This window comes from Ovis aries, chromosome 5 (genome assembly GCF_016772045.2).
Source record: "Ovis aries strain OAR_USU_Benz2616 breed Rambouillet chromosome 5, ARS-UI_Ramb_v3.0, whole genome shotgun sequence".
Classification (NCBI taxonomy): Eukaryota; Metazoa; Chordata; class Mammalia; order Artiodactyla; family Bovidae; genus Ovis; species Ovis aries.
The window spans coordinates 49,128,166-49,152,073 of record NC_056058.1 but is presented as its reverse complement, the minus strand read 5'-3'; the positions used below and the strand labels follow the sequence as shown (position 1 = coordinate 49,152,073).

At 38.1% G+C, this 23,908-nt stretch overlaps 1 protein-coding gene across 1 annotated transcript in view; it reads left to right on the top strand.

Moving 5' to 3' along the window:
* The window catches only part of PFDN1 (prefoldin subunit 1), a 71,733-nt gene that overhangs the window by 21,024 nt on the left and 26,801 nt on the right, over positions 1-23,908 (top strand). The window contains exon 3 of the mRNA XM_004008862.5: positions 17,780-17,864. Within this exon, the coding sequence (XP_004008911.1) occupies positions 17,780-17,864 (85 nt within the window). The remainder of the gene's footprint in view (positions 1-17,779; positions 17,865-23,908) is intronic.

The window sequence follows — 23,908 nt, the reverse complement described above, 5'->3', positions numbered from 1 at the left end:
TTCATGGTTCATGTATTGCTGAAGCCTGGCTTGGAGAATTTTGAGCATTATTTTACTAGCGTGTGAGATGAGTGCAATTGTGCGGTAGTTTGAGCATTCTTTGGCATTGCCTTTCTTTGGGATTGGAATGAAAACTGACCTTTTCCAGTCCTGTGGCCACTGCTAAGTTGTCCAAATGTGCTGGCATATTGAGTGCAGCACTTTCACAGCATCATCTTTTCGGATTTTTAAGTAGCTCAGCTGGAATTCCATCACCTCCACTAGCTTTGTTCATAGTGATGCTTCCTAAGGCCCACTTGACTTAACTTTCCAGGATGTCTGGCTCTAGGTGAGTGATCACACCATTGTGCTTATCTGGGTCATTAAGATCTTTTTTGTATATAGTTCTTCTGTGTATTCTTGCCACTGCTTCTTAATGTCTTCTGCTTCTGTTAGGTCCATACCATTTCTGTCCTTTATTGAGCCCATATTTGCATGAAATGTTACCTTGGTATCTCCTAATTTTCTTGAAGAGATCTCTAGCCTTTCCCATTCTGTTGTTTTCCTGTTTCTTTGCACTGATCACTGAGGAAGGCTTTCCTATCTCTCCTTGCTATTCTTTGGAATTCTGCATTCAAACATGTTAACCTTTTTTTTCTCCCTTGCTTTTCGCTTCTTTTCTTTTCACGGCTATTTGTAAGGCCTCCCAAGACAGCCATTTTGCTTTTTTGCATTTCTTTTTCTTGGGGATGGTCTTGATCCCTGTCTCCTGTACAATGTCATGAACCTCTGTTCATAGTTCTTCAGGCACTCTATCATCACATCTAGTTCCATAAATCTATTTCTCACTTCCACTGTATAATCATTAGGGATTTGATTTAGGTCATACCTGAATGGTCTAGTGGTTCTCCCTACTTCAAGCTAAGTCTGAATTGGGCAATAAGGAGTTCATGAACTGAGCCACAGTCAGCTCCAGGTCTTGTTTTTGCTGACCGTATAGAGCTTCTCCATCTTTGGTTACAAAGAATATAATCAATCTGATTTTGGTGTTGACCATCTGGTGATGTCCATGTGTATAGTCTTCTCTTGTGTTGTTGGAAGAGGGTGTTTGCTGTGACCAGTGCGTTCTCTTGGCAAAACTCTGTTAACCTTTGCCCTGCTTCATTCTGTACTCCAAGGCCAAATTTGCCTGTTACTCCAGCTGTTTCTTGATTTCCTACTTTTGCATTCCAGTCCCCTATAATGAAAAGGACATCTTTTTTGGGTGTTAATTCTAGAAGGTCCTGTCGGTCTTCATAGAACCATTCAACTTCAACTTCTTCAGCATTACTAGTCAGGGCATAGACTTGCATTACCATGATATTGAATGGATTGCCTTGAAAATGAACAGAGATCATTCTGTCGTTTTTGAGATTGCATCCAGGTACTGCATTTTGGACTCTTTTGACTATGATGTTTATTTGGGAGTTTTAAAATCACAGTTTCAATTTCAGTACTTGTGATTGATCTATTTATATTTTCTGTTTCTTCTTGGTTCAGGCTTGGAATGTTGTACTTTTTAAAAATTTAGAAAATTTCTTCGAAGTTGTCAGGGTTTTTTTGCGTATGATTGTAGTAGTCTCTCATGATTGTTTATATTTCTGTGGTGTCCATTGAAACTTATCCTTTTCCTGATAAGTTTGGCTAAAGGTTTAACAGATCTGTTTATCTTTCAAAGGACCAACTTTTAGTTTGATCCTTTTATTGTTTACTTCATCTCTGTTTATTTCTACTCTGATCTTTATGGTTTCTTACTTCTGCTACCTTTGGGTTTTGTTTATTCCTCTTCCCCTGTTACTTTAGGTATAAGGTTAGAGTGTTTCAGATTTTTCTTGTTTCCTGAGGTAAGGTTGTGTTGCTGTGGACTTCCTTCTTAGCACTGCTTTTGCCATATCTCAGGTTTTGCATTGTATTTTCATTGTCATTTGTCTCTAGGTATTTTTTTAAATTTCCTCTTTGATTTCATCACTAATCTATTGGTTGTTTAGTAGCATGTTGTTTAGCTTCCATATGCTTGTGTTTTTACAGTTTTTTTTCCTCTGTAATTGACTTCTAATCTCATAAAATTGTGGTTGGAAAAGGTGCTATATATGATTTCAGTATTCTGAAATTTACCAAGTCTTGATTTGTGGCCCAAGATGTGGTCTGTTCTAGAGAATGTTCATGTGCAGTTGAGAAGAAAGTGCATTCTGCTGGTTTTGGATGTCCTATAAATATCAGTTAAGTCTGTCTGATCTAATGTGTCATTTAAAGCCTGTGTTTTTTTAAAATTGATATTCTGTCTGGATGATCTGCCCATTGGTGAGAGTGGAGTGTTAAAATCCCCCACCATTAATTGTGTTAATGTCCATTTCTCTTTCTTCGAGTGTTGGAATTAGCCTTATATATTGGGGTATTCCTTTGTTGGGTTGTTGTTGAGTCACTGTTGTATCTTGACTCTGCGACCACATGGACTGCAGCATGCTAGGCTTCCCTGTCCTTCACTGTCCTGGAGTTTGGTTAAACTCAGACGTGTTGAGTCAATGATGCTGTCTGACTATTTCATCCTCTGCTGCCCTCTTCTTCTTTTGCCTTCAGTCTTTCCCAGCATCCGGGTTTCCAGTGAATCAGCTCTTCACACCAGGTGGTCTGAGTATTGGTGCTTCAGTTTCAGCATCTGTCCTTCCTATGTTCAGTACATACGTATTTTATAATTGTTACTCTTCTTCTTGGATTGATTCCTCGTTCATTATTTAGTGTCCTTCTTTCTCTCTTGTGACATTTTTTATTTTAGTATCTGTTTTGTCTGCTGTGAGTATTGCTGTTCTGGGTTTCTTTTGATTTGCATTTGCATGGAATACCTTCTGTCCTCTCACTTCTGGATCTGTATGTGTCCCTAGATCTGAAGAGGGTCTGTTATAGACAGCATATATGCGAGCCTTGTTTTTGAGGCCATTCAATCTGTGTCTTTTTGTTGGAGCATTTAATCCATTTATATTAAAGGTAATTATCAATATGTTTATTTCTGTTGTTGTTTTAAATTTGTTTTTGTGGGTCTCCTTCCCTTCCTCTTTTGTCTTTGTGATTTGATGTCTATCTTTAGTGGTGTGTTTGGATTGCTTTTTCTTTTTTATGTGCATATCTATTGTAGATTTTTGGTTTGTGGTTCCCATGAGGTTTTGCTATAGCGGTCTATATATAAACAAGATTGTTTTAGTTACTGGTATTTTAATTTCAAATGCATTTTCAATATTCTGCATTTGTGCTCTCTTCTCAGTATTGCTGGTTTTGATGTCATATTTGTGTGTAGATGTTTACTACTTTAGCTTTATGCTTGCCTTTACTGGTGGTTTTTGTGATTGCAATTTTCTTATGTCTAATAGAGGCCTTTTCTATTTAGAGAAGTTCCTTTAGCAATTGTTGCAGGTTATCTTGTGGCATTGAATTGTCTTAGCTTTTGCTTGCCTGTAAAGCTTTTTCCCCATCAAATCTGGATGAAAGCCTTGCTAGGTACAGTGTTCTTGGTTGTACGTTCTTCCTTTTCATCCCTTTAAATATATTGTGCCACTGCCTTACAGTCCACAGACTGTCTGCTGAGAAATCAACTGATAATCTTGTGAAAGTTTTCTTCTTTATTGCTCTTCCCTTGTTGCTTTTATTTATTTATTTTTGGCATGGAACTTCAGTGCCATTCTCCCAAATCATCCCACCTTTTCCCTCTCCCACAGAGTCCAAAAGACTGTTCTGTACATCTGTGTCTCTTTTGCTGTCTCACATACAGGATTATCGTTACCATCTTTCTAAATTCCATATATATGTGTTAGTATAGTATATTGGTGTTTTTCTTTCTGGCTTACTTCACTCTGTATAATAGGCTCCAGTTTCATCCACCTCATTAGAACTGATTCAAATGTATTCTTTTTAATGGCTGAGTCCCTTGTTGCTTTTAATATTTTTTGCTTTGTCTTTAATTTTTGTCAGTTTGATCGCTGTTGTCTCTTGGCGTGTTCTTCCTTGGATTTATCCTGCCTGGGGCTCTCTGTGCTTCATGGACTTGGCTGACTCTTCTCTTTCCCATGTTAGAGAAGTTTTCAGCCATTATCTGTTCAGGTAATTTTTTATTATATAATAAAAATTTTATTATAAAATATTTTATCAGGTTCCTTCCTGCTCTCTCTTCTCCTTCTGCTGGTGCTGCTAAGTCGCTTCAGTCGTGTCCGACTCTGTGCGACCCCATAGACGGCAGCCCACCAGGCTCCTCCATCCCTGGGACTCTCCAGGCAAGAACACTAGAGTGGGTTGCCATTGCCTTCTCTGTCTCCTTCTGGGACCCCTGTAATGCTCAAGTTAGTATGTTTAATGCTGTCCCAGAGGTCTCTGAGACTGTCCTAATTCCTTTTGCCTTTTTTCTGTTCCATGGCAGTGATTTCCACAGTTCTGTCTTCCAGCTCACTTATCCGTTTTTCAGCCTCAGTTATTCTGCAATTAATTTCTTCTAGTGTACTTTTCATTTCAGGTATTGTATTGTTCATCTCTGTTCATTCTTAGTTCTTCTAGGTCTTTGTTAAACATTTCTTGTATCCTCTTGATGTGCCTCCATTTTTTCTCTTGAGATTCTTAAGTATCTCTACTGTTGTTATTCTAAATTCTTTTTTGTCTCAATTGCCTATCTCCAGTTCACTTCTTCTGAGGTTTCATCCTGTTCTTCGATCTGGGACGTATTCCTTTGGTGTCTCCGTGTGCCTCACTTTCTGTGACTGCAGTTTCTTTCATAGGCTGCAGGATTGTAGTTCTTGATTCTGTCTTCTTCCTGGTGGATGAGTCTAAGAGACTTGTGCAGGTTTCCTGCTCGGAGGTACTGGTTCCTGCCCTCTGGGTGGTGGAGCTGGGTCTTGTCCGTCTGGTGGCAAGGCTGTGTCAAGGGTTGTGTTTATCGGGCAGCTGTATGCTTAGAAAGAATTTAAGCACTTTTTCTACTAATGCATGGGGCTGTGGTTTTTTGATCCAAAATGTACCTGCACTGGAACCTACAGGTTGTTGGGTGGGGCCAGTTCTTATGAGAAAATGGCAGCGTTTAGGAGGGCTCATGCCAGTGAGCACTCCCCAGAACTACTGCTGCCGGTGTCTTTTTTCCCTGCAGTGGGCCCCAGCTACTCTTTGCTTCCACAGGAGACTCTCCAGTTCCAGCAGGTAGATTTGGCCCAGGCTCTTCTGAGGTCATTGCTTTTTTCCCTGGGTCCTAGTGCATTTGAGACCTTGTGTACCCCCTCCAGGAATGGAGTTTATGTTTCCCCCAGTCCTGTGGACTTCCTGTGATCAAACCCTGCTGACCTTCAAAGCTAGATTCTCTGGGATCTACTCTTGTTGCCAGATCCGCAGGCTGGAGGGCCTGACACATGGCTTAGAACTGTTGTGCAAGAACTTCTGTAATATAGTTATTTTCTAGTTTGTGGGTTGCCCTCCCAGTGGATATAGGATTTGATTTTATCATGATTGTGCTCCTGCGCTGTCTTGTGGATTTTTCTTTATCTTTGGTATCTTTTTTGGTCGGTTCCAGTGTTTTTCTGTTAATGGTTCGGCAGTTGTGATTTTGGGGTTTCCATAAAGAGGTGAGCTCACGTCCTTCCACTATGCCGTCTTAGGTTTATTATTTACATTTAGTTGATATTTAATTCAGCAGTCTCAAAATATTCCAAAAATAATTTAATGTAATATTTCACTGTAATATTGAGAATATCTGGCATACGGTTTGAAGAGACTGGTAATAAGGAAGGGGGCTTCTATGCTGTTTCACGCACAGTGAGGCTTCTGCAACATCTTCCCAGGACTGCTCCAGATCCCCCAGCTGAACCATAACTACACACCATGTGCCCCAGGCCCCCCATGCCCCAAACTTTGGAGACATGTGGGATCTGCATGGTCCACATGATGCTATCCAAAGCAGGTAGCTAGCTGGGGATCAGTGTGTAAGGGTGGATTTCTTCTGCGTTAACAACATTTTAGAATTAGTCTGTTATTTCCATTTTGTTGAAAGTAATGTTTGTTTCTCATGTATAATCTATATAGAGTGAAATGTAGCCATTTCAGTTGTATAGTTCTGTATGTTTTGAGAAACATGCTGCTGTGTAATTATCACCACAGTTATAGAATATTTACATCCCCTCAAAACATTCCTTTATATTCATTTGTAGTTAGTTGTCTCTTTACCCTCACCCACTAACAACTGTTGATTTGCTTTTTGTTCTTATAGTTTTGCTTTTTTAAGAATGTTTTGTAAATAGAATCATAATTATGCAACCTTCTGCATCTATCTTGCTTGGCTTAACAATGGTTTTGAGACGTCTCCATGTTGCTTAGTATATCAGTAGTTTGTTTGTTTTTATTGCTCAATAGCATACTGTTGTATAATTGTACCACAGTTTGTCCATGCAATTCTTCGTGGACATTGAGTTTCCAGTTTTTGGCAATTCTGGATAACCCAGCCGTAAATATTTGTGTACAGTCTTTACATGGACATATGTTTTGTTTCTCTTAGGTAAATATCTAGAAGTGGGGTTACTGTGTTGAAGGGTAAATCATTGCTTACATTTATAAGAAACCACCAGACTCTTTTCCGAGTGGCTATACCATTTTGCATGCCCACCATCTATATGTGAGAGTTCTAGTTGCTTCCATCTTCACCAACACTTGGTATTGTCTTTTTTTGTTGTTAATTCTAGCTGTTGTAATAACTGTAACAGTATCTCTTTGTGGGCTTAATTTTTGTCTTTAATAACTAATGATGTTGAGCATTTATTCGTCATTCTTACCTCTTTGATGAAATGTCAGTTTAAGTATTTTGGCTTTTTTTTTTTAAGTTTTTGCTTAAAAAAAATAAAGTTTTTGCTTATTTATTTGATTGTGCTAGGTCTTATTTGCAGAGTGTAGAATCTTTTAGTTGTGTCATGAGGGATCTTTAATCACGGCTTGCAAACCCTTAGTTGTGGCATGGAAACTCTTAGTTGCAGCATGGTGGGATCTGGTTCCCTGAACAGGAATTGAACCCAGGCCCCCTGCATTGGGAACACAAAGTCTTAGCCACCTGGCCACCAGGAAAGTTCACTCTTGGCTATATTTTATTTTTTAAATATTAAAAAAAAATTTATTTGGCTGCACTGGGTCTTAGTCGTGGCACACGGGATCTTCGATCTTTGATGTGGTACGCAGCACCATTAGTTGTGGCATGTCAACTCTTTTGTTTCGGCATGTGGGATTGAGTTCCCTGACCAGGATCAAACCCGGGCCCTCTGCATTGGGAGCTTGGAATCTTAGCCGCTGGACCAGCAAGGAAGTCCCTTGGTTATTTTTTTAAAGATAAAATAAATTATAATAAAATTCACTCTTAATGGTTTTTGAGTATACAGTTTAGTGTTTTTTTTTTTAATGTTTATGAAATTTTAAAAGACTTTTATATATTTTTGGCTACACTGGGTCTTTGTTGCTGTGCACAGACTTTTTTCTAGTTGTGGTCAGTGGGGGTACATGAGTGAGCTTCTCATTGCAGTGACTTCTCTTAATGCAGAGCACAGGTTCTAGGGTGTGCAGGCTTCAGTAGTTGTGGCTCAAGGTGTTTGTTGCCCCATGACACATGGAATCATCCTGGAGCAGGGTTCGAACCTGTGTCCCTGCATTGACAGGTGGATTCTTAACCACTGGACCACTAGGGAAGTCTCCAAAAAAATATAGCCACAAAAAGTATTCTTAAACCTATTATCAATTATTCCATAATACCCCTTTCCTCTGGCCATGTGTTTTGTGTGTGTGTGCGCGTGCATGCTTAGTTGTGTCTGACTCTCTGCATCGCCATAGACTGTAGCTTGCCAGACTCCTCTGTCCACGGAGTTTCCCAGGCCAGAATACTGGAGTGGCTTGCCATTTCCTTCTTTAAGGGATCTCTCCAACCCAGAAATTGAACCCATGTCTCTTGTGTCTCCTGCATTGGCAGGTGGATTCTTTACCCCTGCACCACCTGGGAAGCCCTCCCCCTCACCGTTTGCAATCACTAATCATTCTGTCTGTATAGACTTGCCCATTTTGGATATTTCACATAAATATAACCTTACAGTCATGTAGTGTATGATCGTGTCTATCTTGTCAGCATTATGTGTTAAAGGTTAATCCACGTTGTAGCATGTGTCAGTACTTTGTTCCTTTTTATTGCCAAATAATATTCCTTTGTATGACTATGCCACATTTTATTTATCCATTTATCATTTGATGCACATTTTAATTGTACTTTTTGGTTACTGTGAATAATCTACTTTGAACACTTATAGTCAAGTTTTTGTGCATGTGTGTCTGTGTGTATTTGTTCTTTTCTCTTAGTATATTTCTAGAAGTAGAATTGCTGAAGTGTAACTAACATTTTAAGGAACTGTCAATGTTCTACAGCAGCTATAGCATTTCATGTATCCATCAGCAAAGTATGAGGGTTCCAACTTTTGCATATGCTCTTAAAAAATTATTATCTTTTGATTATTTCCGTCCTTGAGGGTGTGGTTGTGCTTTTACTTGGGACAAATCTGTGTCTTTTTATTGAAAGAGGGTTTCTTGTGATTGCATGTAGTTGAGTCATGCTGTTAGATTAAATCTGGCAATCTTTGCCTTTTAATTGGGGTCTTTAGATCATTTACGTTTCCAGTAATTAATGCTGTAATTGGATTTAAATCTACCACGTTGCTGCTTGCTTTGTCTTTTTCTCATCTGTTCTGTATTCCTTTTTTTCTTTTTCTGCCTTCTTTTAGATTGAGTATGTTTTATGATCCTGTGTTATCTTCATTTTGGCTTATTAGTCTTTAGTAAATTTTTTTTTTATTTAGCTATTACCTTAGTTTTTTGCAATATGTCTTTAGTTTATTGTAACCTGTTGTTAAATAATATCACTTCATCTTGTTATATTTCAAATTTCTGCATTCTTTTTTTATTGTTATACATTTAAAGATATGTGTTGAAATCCACTGTATATTGTTACTATTTTGCTTTAGATCAAGGGTTAACAAGCTTTTTTATTGAATAACTGCTTTACAGAATTTGACAAGCTTGCTTTTTAATGGGATATAAATAGGTTTGCCAACTGTATAATTCCTGTCTCAGCTCTCTTACTTACCTGCCATTGTTGGGAGAAAGCAACCATAGACATTCTGTAAACAAATGAGTGTGACCAATTCAGCCTGCAAGCAAGCTTGTCAACCCATGTTTTAGACAGTGAACTATTTTTAAAATCATTAACAATGAGGAAAACATGTATTTTATATTTACATCTTTTTTGTTGTTATTCTAAACTTTAAACTTTTTATTTTGTATTGGGGTATAGCCGATTTTACCAGTGTTGTGGTAGTTTCAGGTGAATAGCAAAGGGACTCAGTTATACATATACACATATCCATTCTCTCCTAAACCCCGTTCCCATCCAGTCTGGCACATAACATTGAGCAGTATATTTATCTTAATTTGTAATATTTTTAGTGCTTTTCATTTCTTTGTAAGTTGACATATGTTATCATACTCCTGCTGGAACAACTACTTAGGAAATTTCTTGTTTATGTTTGCTAGAATAAATTCTCTCAGTGTGTGTTAGTTTGAATTTCCTGTTCATTTTTGAAAGATATGTTCAATGTGTGTGTAATGCTGGTTAATAGCTTTTGTCTTTTAGTACACTGAAAATGTCATTCCATTGTCTTCTTCCTTGCATAATTTGTAGCAAGAAGTTTGATGTAACGCTTACCATTGTTTCTTTTAATACAATGTATCATTTTCTACCTTCAAAGTTTTCTTTCTATTTCTCAATAGTTTGATTATGTTACACATAATTTTGTTCGGTTGTATTTATTTTTGTTTGGGTTTCTCTGGGTGTCTTGGAACTGTGATTTGGCTTCTTTTTTTCATTTGTTTTAGAAAATTTTTGTCCATTATTTCTTCAAATATTTCTCTAAAATTCTTCTTCTATTTTTGGGTCTCTAATTACACATATGTTGTGTGTTAGTTGCTCAGTTGTGTCCAACTCTTTGCGACTCCATGGACTGTAGCCCACCAGGCTCTTCTGTCCATGGAATCCTGGCAAGAATACTGGAGTGGGTTGCCATTTCCTTCTCCAACACATATGTTAGGCAGCTTAATTATTATCTCTTGCCTACTATATCCTGTTTTTGCTTTGTTTTATTGGTTTTCACACCATTTTTTCCTCTTTGTGTTTCAGTTTGATTAGTTTTTCTTAACCCATCTTCACGTTTACTAGACCTTTGCCATTTATGTGAGTAGGAACACTATAAATTCTGTGAGTGAAATTTTCTGAACCATATATACTAGGGTTTTTTTTTTGTGTGTGTGTGTGTGTTTTATTTTTGGCCACGCTGCACAGCTTGTGGAATCTTAGTTCCCTGACCAGGGATTGAACTTGCATGCTTGGTAGTGAAAGCGTGGAGTCCTAACCACTGGCTTCCAGGTAATTCCCTGATAGGTTGGATTTGGACCACAGCCCATGAGGAAATCAGCTTGAATTTGGACCACAGCCCATGAGGAAGTCAGCTTAGTGTTACAAATTCTTAGGGGACTTTTTTTTTTTTTTTTTTCATTTTACTCAATATCATGGTATAGATAGATGAGTTTCTTTTATTTTACATACTGAGAAACAAGTTTTTTTCCCCCCCTCCCTAGACTGGAGGTGGAATCCTTTAATTCAGGATTATCTAAATAACATCCTTACTTTGGATGGTGCCTAGGTTTTATCTCCTGTTTTAAATCCTGTTTCTTTGACAGTTTGGATGCTCAGGGTCTCTAGGATTCAGCAGAATCGCTCAAGGTGAAAACCAGTTTATTGCTTTCTTGTAGTTGTTCAGTTGCGAAGTTGTGTTCAACTCTTTGTGACCTCATGGACTGCAGCACACCAGGCTTCCCTGTCCTTCACTATCTCCTGGAGTTTGCTCAAATTCATGTCCACATTTCACTTCATTTTGGCCCTTTGTAGAGTATTTCTTTTTTTATTCTGTTAGTTTTAATGAGATGTAATTGACAAAAAAGCATTGTGTATGTTTAAGGTATACAGCTTAATGATTTGGCTTACATACATTATGAAATGTTTGTCACCTAAATTTCAGTTCAGTTCAGTTCAGTCGCTCAGTCGTGTCTGACTCTTTGCGACCCCATGAATCGCAGCACGCCAGGCCTCCCTGTCCATCACCATCTACCGGAGTTCGCTCAAACTCACGTCCATTGAGTCCGTGATGCCATCCAGCCATCTCATCCTCTCTCGTCCCCTTTTCCTCTTGCCCCCAATCCATCCCAGCATCAGAGTGTTTTCTAATGAGTCAACTCTTTACATGAAATGGCCAAAGTACTGGAGTTTCAGCTTTAGCATCATTCCTTCCAATGAACACCCAGGACTGATCTCCTTCAGAATGGACTGGTTGGATCTCCTTGCAATCCAAGGGACTCTCAGGAGTCTTCTCCAACACCACAGTTCAAAAGCATCAATTCTTCAGCGCTCAGCTTTCTTCACAGTCCAACTCTTTCATCCATACATGACCACTGGAAAAACCATAGCCTTGACTAGACAGACTTTTGTTAGCAAAGTAAAGTCTCTGCTTTTGAATATGCTATCTAGGTTGGTCATAACTTTTCTTCCAAGGAGTAAGTGTCTTTTAATTTCATGGCTGCAGTCACCATCTGCAGTGATTTTGGAGCCCCCCAAAATAAAGTCTGACACTGTTTCCACTGTTTCCCCATCTATTTCCCATGAAGTGATGGGACCAGATGCCATGATCTTCATTTAGTGAACATTTATCTCTTAGATACACAATTAAAGACTAGAGAAAAATGTGTTTTTCTTTGTGAGGAGAACTTTTAGGACTTACTCTACAACTTCATATATAACATACAGTAATGTTAATTATATTTACTATGTTAAACACTACATCTCTAATACTTATTTGTCTTACAGGAAGTTTGTACCTTTTGACTGCCTTTATCCAGTTCCCCTTCCCTCACTCCCTGCTTCTCATAACTACAAATCTGATTTCTTTTTCTATGAGTTAGTGTGTCTTTAAAGTATAATTGACCTAAAATGTTATGTTAGTTCCTGTTATACAGCATGGTGACTTGATGTTTCTGTACATTTCAAAGTGATCACCGTGGCAAATCTAGTTGTGATATGTCACCATAGAAAGATGTTGTTGAGTGTGACCCCCATGCTGTACATTTTATACCTTTGACTCATTTATTTTGCACCTGGAATTTTGTTCCTCATTATCTCCCTCACTTGTTTCTTCTCCTTACCCTCTCCTCTCTGATGGTTGCCTGTTAGTTCTCTGTATCTATAACAGTGTTTCTTTTTTGCTAAGTTTGTTAATTTGTTTTTTAGATTCCACATATAAGTGAAATCATATGGTATTTGTCTTCCTTTGACTAATTTCACTTAGCGTAACATCCTCTGGTTCTATTCATATTGTCACATATGGGAAGATTTCATTTTTTTTATGGCTGAGTAATATTTCATCATATATTTAGGTGTGTATATATATGTATATATCTTATGTCTTTAATCCATTCATCTATTGATGGACACTTAGGTTCTTTCCATATCCTAACTATTACAAATAATGATGCAATGAACATATTGGTGAATATATCTTTTCTAATTTGTGTTTTCATTTTCTTCTGATAAATACTCAGAAGTGGAATTGCTGAATCATAGGATAGTTCTATATTTAATTTTTTGAGGTATCTCTATACTGTTTTCTGTAGTGACTGCACCAATTTATATCCCCACCAACAGTGCACAAGGGTTCCCTTTTCTCCACATTGTGGAATATTTGTGGTTGCTCAGCAAAATGTTAAAAAACATTTTTTTTTCCTTTGTCCTGGATTTCTGCTCTACAAGATGCCAATAATAAAAGTCTTACTCAGCCTTTTACATTGTGGAGAGTTGTGAAAGGCTGAGTAATTTTTTAATTGCTTTTTTAGGGATTTAGGGATTTAGGTTGTTGTTTGTTTTTGTTTTGCTAAAAAACTATGAAATAAAAAAATTTTGCATGTAGGTCTTTGTGCACACAGGCAAAGAGTTTTTGCATCATCATGGAATGAGACAAAGGAATAAGATATGCTCATTCTTATTTAGCTTTTTCTATGCTGTATAATTTGTGGATTCCTTAAATACCACTAAAATATGTTTTTAAATTCTAAAAATTTCCCACCCAGACAAAATGCATTATCATAAACGTATTGTTATTTCTGAATAGTGTGTGTCCAGGTTACCATACTTTGCAAGTGTAGCCAAAAGACAGCATTGCTACTGATTCCAGGTTGTGTTTTGGCAGTGAACAACACTTTTGATACATGCTGAATCATTAGAAAATGGAAGTTATGTACCAAACTGTAGGACAGTTCAGAACACAGCTTCTGATGTTTCTCAAATAAAACCAGAAGTCATTGTAAAATTATGTTTTTCAGATGGCATAGTTATAAATAAATGAGGAAATGAAACAGCAGGCTACGCATCATTGATGGATTACGTGCATAGCCACATGGCATTGATTTCCAATGTAGAGGCTTTTTTACAAAGCAGTGACAATTGTAGGTTAGGTAATATTGAGTATTAATAAGTATGTTTTGGATATATCATTTGTTATATGAAAATAACTTTTCATTTCATGCTCTATTTTTCCTTTGGGGCAAATTCTGAGTTGTAGAACAGTTTATCTACCATTTGGCTTTCCATAAATTATCAGGCAAGATGCTTATGAGAGTCTCTACTTTGAGAAGTAGTATACATAATACTTATTATATACCACTCATCAGTTCAGTTGCTCAGTCGTGTCCGACTCTTTGCGACCCCATGAATCGTAGGGTGCCAGGCACCCTTGTCCATCACCAACTCCCGGAGTTCACCCAAACTCATGTCCATCGAGTCAGTGAAGACATCCAGCCATCTCATCCTCTCTCGTCCCCTTCTCCTCCTGCCCCCAATCCCTTCCAGCATCAGAGTCTTTTCCAGTGAGTCAACTCTTCACATGAAGTGGCCGAAGTATTGGAGTTTCAGCTTCAGCATCAGTCCTTCCAGTGAACACCCAGGACTGATCTCCTTTAGGATGGACTGGTTGCATCTCCTTGCAGTCCAAGGGACTCTCAAGAGTCTTCTCCAACACCACAGTCCAAAAGCATCAATTCACGCTCAGCTTTCTTTATAGTCCAACTCTCACATCCATACATGACCACTGGAAAACTATAGCCTTGACTAGATGGACCTTTGTTGGCAAGGTAATGTCTCTGCTTTTCAATATGCTATCTAGGTTGGTCATAACTTTCCTTCCAAGGAGTAAGCGTCTTTCAATTTCATGGCTGCAGTCACCACCATCTGCAGTGATTTTGGAGCCCAAAAACATGAAGTCAGCCACTGTTTCCCCGTCTATTTCCCATGAAGTGATGGGACCAGATGCCATGATCTTCGTTTTCTGAATGTTAAGCTTTAAGCCAACATTTTCACTCTCCTCTTTCACTTTCATCAAGAGGCTCTTTAGTTTTTCTTCACTTTCTGCCATAAGGGTGGTGTCATCTGCATATCTGAGGTTATTGATATTTCTCCCGGCAATCTTGATTCCAACTTGTGCTTCTTCTGGCGTTTCTCATGATGTACTCTGCATATAAGTTAAATAAGCAGGGTGACAGTATACAGCCTTGACATACTCCTTTTCCTGTTTGGAACCAGTCTGTTGTTCCATGTCCAGTTCTAACTGTTGCTTCCTGATCTGCATATAGGTTTCTCAAGAGGCAGGTCAGGTGGTCTGGTATTCCCATCTCTTTCAGAATTTTCCACAGTTTATTGTGATCCACACCGTCAAAGGCTTTGGCCTAGTCAATAAAGCAGAAATAGATGTTTTTCTGGAACTCTTTTGCTTTTTCGATGATCCAGAGGATGTTGGAAATTTGATCTCTGGTTCCTCTGCCTTTTTTAAAACCAGCTTGAACATCTGGAAGTTCATGGTTCACGTATTGCTGAAGTCTGGCTTGGAGAATTTTGAGCATTACTTTAGTAGCATGTGAGATGAGTGCAATTGTGTGGTAGCTTGAGCATTCTTTTGCATTGCCTTTCTTTGGGATTGGAATGAAAACTGACCTTTTCCAGTCCTGTGGCCACTGCTGAGTTTTCCAAATGTGCTGGCATATTGAGTGCAGCACTTTCACAGCATCATCTTTCAGGGTTTGAAACAGCTCCACTGGAATTCCATCACCTTCACTAGCTTTGTTTGTAGTGATGCTCTCTAAGGCCCACTTGACTTCACATTCCAGGATGAAGTGAATCACCCTAGGTCAGTGATCACACCATCATGATTATCTTGGTCATGAAGATCTTTTTGTACAGTTCTTCCTTGTATTCTTGCCACCTCTTCTTAATATCTTCTGCTTCTGTCCATACCATTTCTGTCCTTTATCAAGCTCATCTTTGCATGGAATGTTCCCTTGGTATCTCTAATTTTCTTGAAGAGTTCTCTAGTCCTTCCCATTCTGTTGTTTTCCTCTCTTTCTTTGAATAGCTATCTTCAAAATAACATCTAATAACTCGTTTTTTTTTTTTTTTTCTTTTTGACACTAGATAAAGGTGTTTTCTAAAGACTTTTCCCAGAAATTCAAATGTTTCTGGGGACTCCTTCCAGTCCTCAATACAGTGTATCTTTGGCATTTTAAAAATTGAGGACTAAACCAAATTTTCTGTAAGTTTTTTTTGAATTTTGTCTATGTAATTATTCTTTGAAGTAGACATTTGCGTTTACTCCATACTCACCCCTGTTTAAAATTTTCAAGGCTGAGATGTCATCAGGCTTGTAAGTAGATTGGCCAGCTTTGATGACATCTCTCTGGCCTTTGAAGTTGGCCCAGTTCAGTATAGATACCTCAGGTGTGTGTGGTCTTGGAAAAACATGTTTTTGTTGAGTGTTCTTGCTTTCTAGTAATTTTATTTTCTGCTCAAGGGATTTAGTATCTGTTCAGATACTTTATTTTTAAAGACCACATAAGTAATGACTTGACCTCTAATCTTAGCTTTGAGAATTTCCCAGACACTAATAAAGATAATGTTTAATGACCTATAATTTGAGAATACTACTCTCTGGCCAGCAATCAGTGCTATTTAGAAATGTATATTTTACTCTGAAAATTATTTCCTTGGCCAAAAGCCTTTGTTAGTAAAATTGTGCATATAATGACATAATTTGGTAACTCTGGGGCCTTGATTTGTGATCCTTTTTATATGTTGTCACCAAGACTTATTACAGTTCAAAACCACTCTTTTCCTTGAATACTACACTAAATAATTAGTTCTGAGAAAAATACTCTGTAAATAGTAGTCTTGTCAGAAATAACACCTGTCTCTTGGACTAATAATATGAGTATTTTGGACACAAAGCATCACATGGTAATCCTTGTTTTGCATGAATGTGGGCTATCTTTGCAGTAAATATATGAATAAGATTTTTGCAAAGGGTCAAGTTAGTACTGAAGACTAGGATTATCAATTAAATTTTCTGGCCTGTCCTTCTCAGGACACATGTTTAATAATTTGTGGAGTGAAAGAAAGTATCACACCAGACTATATTTTATGTATGACAGGGTGTATTCATGAAGAGAGGAAAAAAGTTTCCTCCCAGGTGTCTGGGCAAAGCTAGAGTTGTTCTTTTTTGTTGTTTTTGTCTGTGATAACAGACCCTCCTGGTAAGAACCTACCTAGATACAGTGTTGTTTTTGTGACTCTGGTAGAGGAAACATTCTATTGCTAACTTGATGTGCTTTCTTGTACGGCTTCTTAAGAGATGATGTTTAGTTTTTTGCTAAACTCTTATGTTATATGCAAAGAGAAGAAACAGTCTGTGTAATTAATTTTGAAAAAAATTTGTTATGACTGAGTTGGACAACTCTGAAAGAGATTTGAGTAATTGAGATTTTCCCCTTGCTTCCAGTGGAAGGGAAATATTTCGGTTTACTTACTTTAGGCCATAAAAATAGTTCATTCTTCCTTTGCCTGCAGCAAGACTTATGAACATAAAGTCCCAAAACAGATTTAGTATTAATTTTTAAAGCTTCCCCATATTTCTACCCTCATCTACTGTAACTAATGTGCCCAAATGTAAAATGGAAAAAGTTGAAAATTTCCACTTGTGCTTTTTGAGCTTTTCAGAGGTATTATACACTCTGGATATAGTAAAAGATACTGGGCCTTATACAGTGCTTTTTGTGTGAGGAACTCATAAACACTAATGCATTGATCCTAACACAGTACTTGATTGTGACTTTAAAAGGTCATGAGTTACTGCTGTTACAGAGAAAATCTTTTAAAGATTGGAGGAAGAGCTGTGACTTACAAATATTGTTTGAAAGATATCTAGATAAAATTTGATACAGAAAACTGAAAAATTAAAGTTGGGGGGGGGTTATTGTTTGTTCAGTTTTCTTTTCGCCTGCAACAGATTTTTATCTCCCTTTCTTTTTTTCTTGTCTATGAATATCCTTGAAGCCTGATTCCCTTCTTAAGCCATGAAGGCAAAATTTACTTTTAAACTTTTATTCCTTCTCAGCCAAGAAGGCTTCAGCCTGAGGACGTTTCCTGAGGAAGTTGGTCATATTAACATAATAATGCATTTTGTTTGTTCTGAGTTGGGCAATGATCCTTCTGGTTTTCTTCGTTTAGTATTTGTGGCATATGGTTATTGATGAACATAGTGGTCAAGTGGCTTAATCTTCAACGTTTTTGTGTTTTTAGGTTTATTCTTCAATCCAAGGAGGCAATTCATAATCAGCTGTTAGAGAAACAGAAGATAGCAGAAGAAAAAATTAAAGAATTGGAAGTAAGTAGGTTTTGAGTGAATAATGATAGCTGTAGTCAGCTTTTAGGAGAAAAGTAATGACCTCATTTTGTCACATTAAATGAAAATGTATGCCTACCAAGGTCATGTCACATTGTCTTTATTTTTTCCGATTGTGCTAGAGCTAATGATGCAGTCTTTTTATGGCAGTGTATGACCAAAAAAAAGACTAGTCTCTTAAAACTTTAGGGAGTTTTGATACTTTAGGATAGGATATTGTTAAGCTGAATGTGTTTCTTCCATTGCCTTTGAGTGAATATGTTTATTCTTAAAAAATAAAAGCACAGTGTGTATATAAATACCACATATTGTGGTAGATGGGCATGAGAGTGGGTAATGATAGTAGTTAAAGAATCTAGATATATGACTCTTACATGTTGTAATTCTAGATAAGGACAGAGTGAGTTCAGTTCAGTTCAGTTGCTCAGTTGTGTCCGACTCTTTGCGACCCCATGAATCACAGCACGCCAGGCCTCCCTGTCCATCACCACCTCCCGGAGTTCACTCAGAAAACAAAGTTCACTCAGTTCACTCACGTCCATCGAGTCCGTGATGCCATCCAGCCATCTCATCCTCGGTCGTCCCCTTCTCCTCCTGCCCCCAATCCCTCCCAGCATCAGAGCCTTTTCCAGTGAGTCAACTCTTCACATGAGGTGGCCAAAGTACTGGAGTTTCAGCTTTAGCATCATTCCTTACAAAACTGATCACCTTCAGAATGACTGGTTGGATCTCCTTGCAGTCCAAGGGACTCTCAAGAGTCTTCTCCAACACCACAGTTCAAAAGCATCAATTCTCCGGCACTCAGCCTTCTTCACAGTCCAACTCTCACATCCATACATGACCACAGGAAAAACCATAGCCTTGACTAGACGGACCTTAGTCGGCAAAGTAATGTCTCTGCTTTTGAATATACTCTCTAGGTTGGTCATAACTTTTCTTCCAAGGAGTAAGCATCTTTCAATTTCATGGCTGCAGTCACCATCTGCAGTGATTTTGGAGCCCCCAAAAATAAAGTCTGACACTGTTTCCACTGTTTCCCATCTATTTCCCATGAAGTGATGGGACCAGATGCCATGATCTTTGTTTTCTGAATGTTGAGCTTTAAGCCAACTTTTTCACTCTCCTCTTTCACTTTCATCAAGAGGCTTTTAGCTCCTCTTCACTTTCTGCCATAATGGTGGTGTCATCTGCATATCTGAGGTTATTGATATTTCTCCCGGCAATCTTGATTCCAGCTTATGTTTCTTCCAGCCCAGTGTTTCTCTTGATGTACTCTGCATATAAGTTAAATAAGCAGGGTGACAATATACAGCCTTGACGTACTCCTTTTCCTATTTGGAACAAGTCTGTTGTTCCATGTCCAGTTCTAACTGTTGCTTCCTGACCTGCATACAGATTTCTCAAGAGGCAGGTTAGGTGGTCTGGTATTCCCATCACTTTCAGAATTTTCCACAGTTTATTGTGATCCACACTGTCAAAGGCTTTGGCCTAGTCAATAAAGCAGAAATAGATGTTTTTCTGGAACAGTGAGTAGTAAGCTGTAATTGGGCTTCCCTGGTGGCTCAGACAGTAAAGAATCTGCCTGCAGTGCAGGAGACCTGGGTTCAGTCCCTAGATTGGGAAGATTCCCTGAAGGAGGGCATGGCAACCAAGCTAAAACTAATTATCTATCTGAAGGATAGTGCTCCAGTCAAGAAAACAATCTTTTTTATCTTAAGGAAAAAGATGATAGGTAAGAATAATAACTTTATAAGTGTTTGGAAAATTGGGAGTTTATTATTATCATTTTCTTACACATTAAAACCTTTGCTATTGCTGTTTAGTTGTCTGACTTGTGTCTGACTCTTTGTGACTAGGCCCATGGACTGTAGCCTGCCCAGCTCCTCTGTCCAGGAACACTGGAGTGGGTTGCCATTTCCTTCTCCAGGACATCTTCCCAACACAGGGATCGAATTGGGGTCTCCTGCATTGCAGGTGGATTCTTTACCAGCTGAGCTACCAGGGAAGGCACCTGGGAAGTCCTTAAAACCTTTAATGAAATAGTTTTCTTGGACTTTGGTGAATGGTCTATCCTCTATGTAGTAAAAGTTGGATAGGACAAAAAATTGGTCATTATTTTTGGGGACCAGGATTTCCTGAGATGGGGGTGGATACAGTGACTTCATAGGTCACTTTATCTAATTTCTTTGAATACTATTTGAGGCAGTGGTTCAGAATCTGACTCAGCCTTTTACTGAATTGATGAGACATCCCTTATAGCCTTTTGGGGATTTCTCAGGGACACCAACTTGGCATGGCCTGGGCAAGCATGTGGTGTTTTAAGTTAATTAGGCTTATTTTTGTTTGACTACTGATGAAAATTTAAGCAGACTTGATAATGGCTTTGTAGCTTAGAAAATGTATTGTGAAACAAAACAAATAAGCAAACGACAGAAAAAAAGAAAACTTACCTTGTAGTAACCAGGTTTTTATTATTTCCTACTTTATAATTTTTGTCAGCTCAACTCTTCTAGGTTGAGTTTTCCAAACAAAAATACCTTAAAGAAAAAAAAAAAAAAACTGAACAAAACTATTTCATGTAGAGTACCAAAAAAAAAGAAAATGTGTTTTTGCAGTTGTTGATAGATATATCTGAACATTGTCCTGATGAATAAGTGGCAAAGTAATGTATAAGTAATTCTCTTTTTATGAAAACAAACAAAAGCCAAGATCTGTATATGAACATTGAATATGATTTGTTGTAAGTATGTGTATGAAATTAACACTGGTTTCCCTAAGGAAATTAGATGGGGTGTGGCTGTAATTGTTTTTTTTCTTATAACCTCTGTGTTGGATAAATTGTAACAAGTATATATTAACTTTCATATTTAAAAAGAAACATCAAGGTAAAATTGCCACAGACGATGATTTTAGCATTCTATTTAGCTCTGGTGAATATCAGGAAATTCATTTTCCAAAAGTTTCCTTTCATGGAGTCTCTTAAATACTGGTAAGAGTATTCTGACATCTGTCAGATGATGGAATAGATTAGCTCGCTTGTTGGTATTTGAAATGCTTGTTAACAACTATAAAAAGAGTAATTCTCTCTGGGAATTTCCTCTTTTTCCTACCAACTCTGTTAATCCTTAAGATTTTAGTTTAGGGCTACTTCTGAGAAGCATTTTCTGATTCCTCAGTATTAAATTAAGTGCTTTCCCCTTGTTCTAATTTTTCTAGTTTCATAGCACAATGTGAGGATTTGAGCATATAAACTATTATCAGTTGAAGTCATTACAGATATTACTTCCTATTACTTGGGCAGCCTAATACAGATTCAGAGCTCTAAATAGTTTTTCCCAAGGTCTTCCAGTTATTACCCTGCCTTTCAAATATAGTCTCTCCTTTTGAGCGTTAGTATTTCTTGCTAGTCCAACATAATGATCATTATTTGTTATTAATTTGTACCCTCAGATCCCTTACTATTAAGTTGAGGAGGCATAATTTATACAATAACTCTGCAGCCTAAGGCCAGGCTGCTTCATTTAGCACCTGTCATCTCTTATGAAGTAAGGTTTTTGGTTTGGGTCAAGAGTTCAGTTTCTGACCTGGTTACGCTGGGTATGCCTCTGCATCCCCTACCAGTAGTCTATATAAATGACACTGTGGATCAACCATGACATAGCATAGGTGCTGGTCTGATCTGAGAGCCCACCTTCGTTAGTATTTTCTAGACTGCTCTTTCTCCACCTCCATTCTTAGTTTCTTTTTGCCCTCTCCATATTTTTTTCCCCTAGTCCTTAACTTATGAGTGTAAGGATTACCTGGAATTTGTTTAGCTTTTAATAATGCTAGTATGCTGTGCCGACATTGTCAACTAGTCTGGTATCTCACTTTCTGGCCCCTTTCCTCTTCTGGAGCAAAAGTGGGAATACTGTAATGTTGTGCTCACGTCCTTAGTTCCCCAGCCAGGGATTAGACCCATGGCCCCTGCAGTGGAAGCCCAGAGTCTTACCCACTGGACCTCCAGGGGAGTCTCTGCTCTCATGTCCTCTTGATAGGGAGTTACATTACCTACTAGAAGGGTAGAAACAAGTACCATGTTAACCTTGGGAAGATAGGCTGTCTTTTTCTTTTTAAAATTCAGTATTTTACATTTTAATACCCCTGTGTTGGTTTTTCAGGCTGTAATCAGTTTCTTGGGTTAGATTAGGAAGTGACTTCATAACAGACTCACAATGTGATAGTGTTATATAGATTTTTACCTTTCCTTTATAAAGATGATTGATCAGGTTCTGGGAGCAAATGTCACAGTTTCATCCTCGTGGTGATTAGCAGACCAATGATGCTACTCCAATTGAAGAGAAAAAATCAAATGATGCCTTTAGTATGGTAGAGTAACCATGTTGTTTATGTCATTGAGGGAATTCATTATTTTTTTAAAAAAATACTGATAACAAATAACTTTAAGGAAGCTGGCTGAGTATATAACACATAATACAGTATATGTTATTAGAAAATATAAAGTTGTACTTCTTAAAAATGACATGCATATAATTGGGATTTCTGATTAGGACTTCATGTGTCTCATCTGTCTGTATAAAAATAATTTTTGAACTATATAGCATTGCTACATAAAGTACAAGTTTTTATTTTTTTGAGATTGAAGAGTTTAATTAGACACCCTATCATTAAACTCACAGACATTTTTGAGGTATCAGACACAAAATATAGTAGTAGTGTATTGTTGTTTGCTCAGCTATGTCCAACTCTTTGTGACCCGATGGACTGTAGCCCGCCAGGCTCCTCTGTCTGTGGGATTTTCCAGGCAAGAATCCTGGAGTGAATTGCCATTCCCTTCTCCGGGAAAGTACAAGTTTTTAAAAATCTTATTTTTTTAATGGCTGCTCTGGGTCTTTGTTGCTGCTTGCGGGCTTTTTCTAGCTGCAGCGTGTAGGGGCTACTGTGTAGTTGCAGTGCGGGGCCTTCTCATTGTGGTGGCTTGCTGGGGGTGTGGGGTCAGTAGTTGTGGTCCACAGTATATGGCATCTTCCTGAACCAGGGATTGAACCTGTGTCCCCTGCACTGGCAGGTGCATTCCTAACCACTGGAGCACCAGGGAAGACCTGAGTGTTTTTTTTTTTTTTTTTTTCTTTAATTTCAGTTTTAGTTAAAGTTGACCTAAAACCTTATTGATGGATTGAAGAGATATGTATCTTCTAAAGAGTGAAAAATACATCCTATATTTTTGCTTACTTTTGGGGGGTAAAAAAAAAAACAATTACTTGTGGACTTTTACAGTTGCAAAAACTTAGTTTCAGCATTTAGATGAGCTAGAGCTGAATTTTTGACCCCTTTTGCCTTTTGACTGTCAAATATTTGAAATAGTTGAGATAACTGTAAGCTTTCAGTGATGTGTTTGAATACATTTTGACCGTCATTCTCCTGTGTTCTCTCTCTTTGTATTACTGCTTCAGGCTCATCTGCCTAAAGTCTAAAATTCACCTTATATTTTAGGCACATGCAAATACTGGTTGACCACTTTCCTTCCTCTCTTTCTCTGACGTGGTTCCCACCCTTCCACCACCCGGGTTAGCTCAGCAATGACACAATAAAAATAAGAATAAGGAAATTAAGACATACTGTCCTGCATAATACCACTCTGACGCAGAATGTTTCAATCCCAGAGTTGTGAAATAGCTCTCCAGCCCATGCTATAAGTAAAATCTGAGAAACTGTGAAAGTCCTGACTCTTCCATAAAAATGGCTGTTATGGTCAGATGATAGTTCCTGAAACAAGTAGGAAGACTAGTGGCAAGAAAATTAGGAGAGATACTTGCCACTAGGAAGACTAGTGGCAAGATAGGAGGTGCCTGTGACACTCTGCAGTTGGCTGAGCTCTGAGACTCTGATGAGAAAATGTTTTGGAATAGTTCCCATGATTAAGGATATTTCACTCTGCCTAAGGAGGATCATTTTTTCCACAGCATGGGTGGTGACTGGTAGGCACTTGGATGGATGCCTAGTTTTTGCCCTAAATACTTTACTTT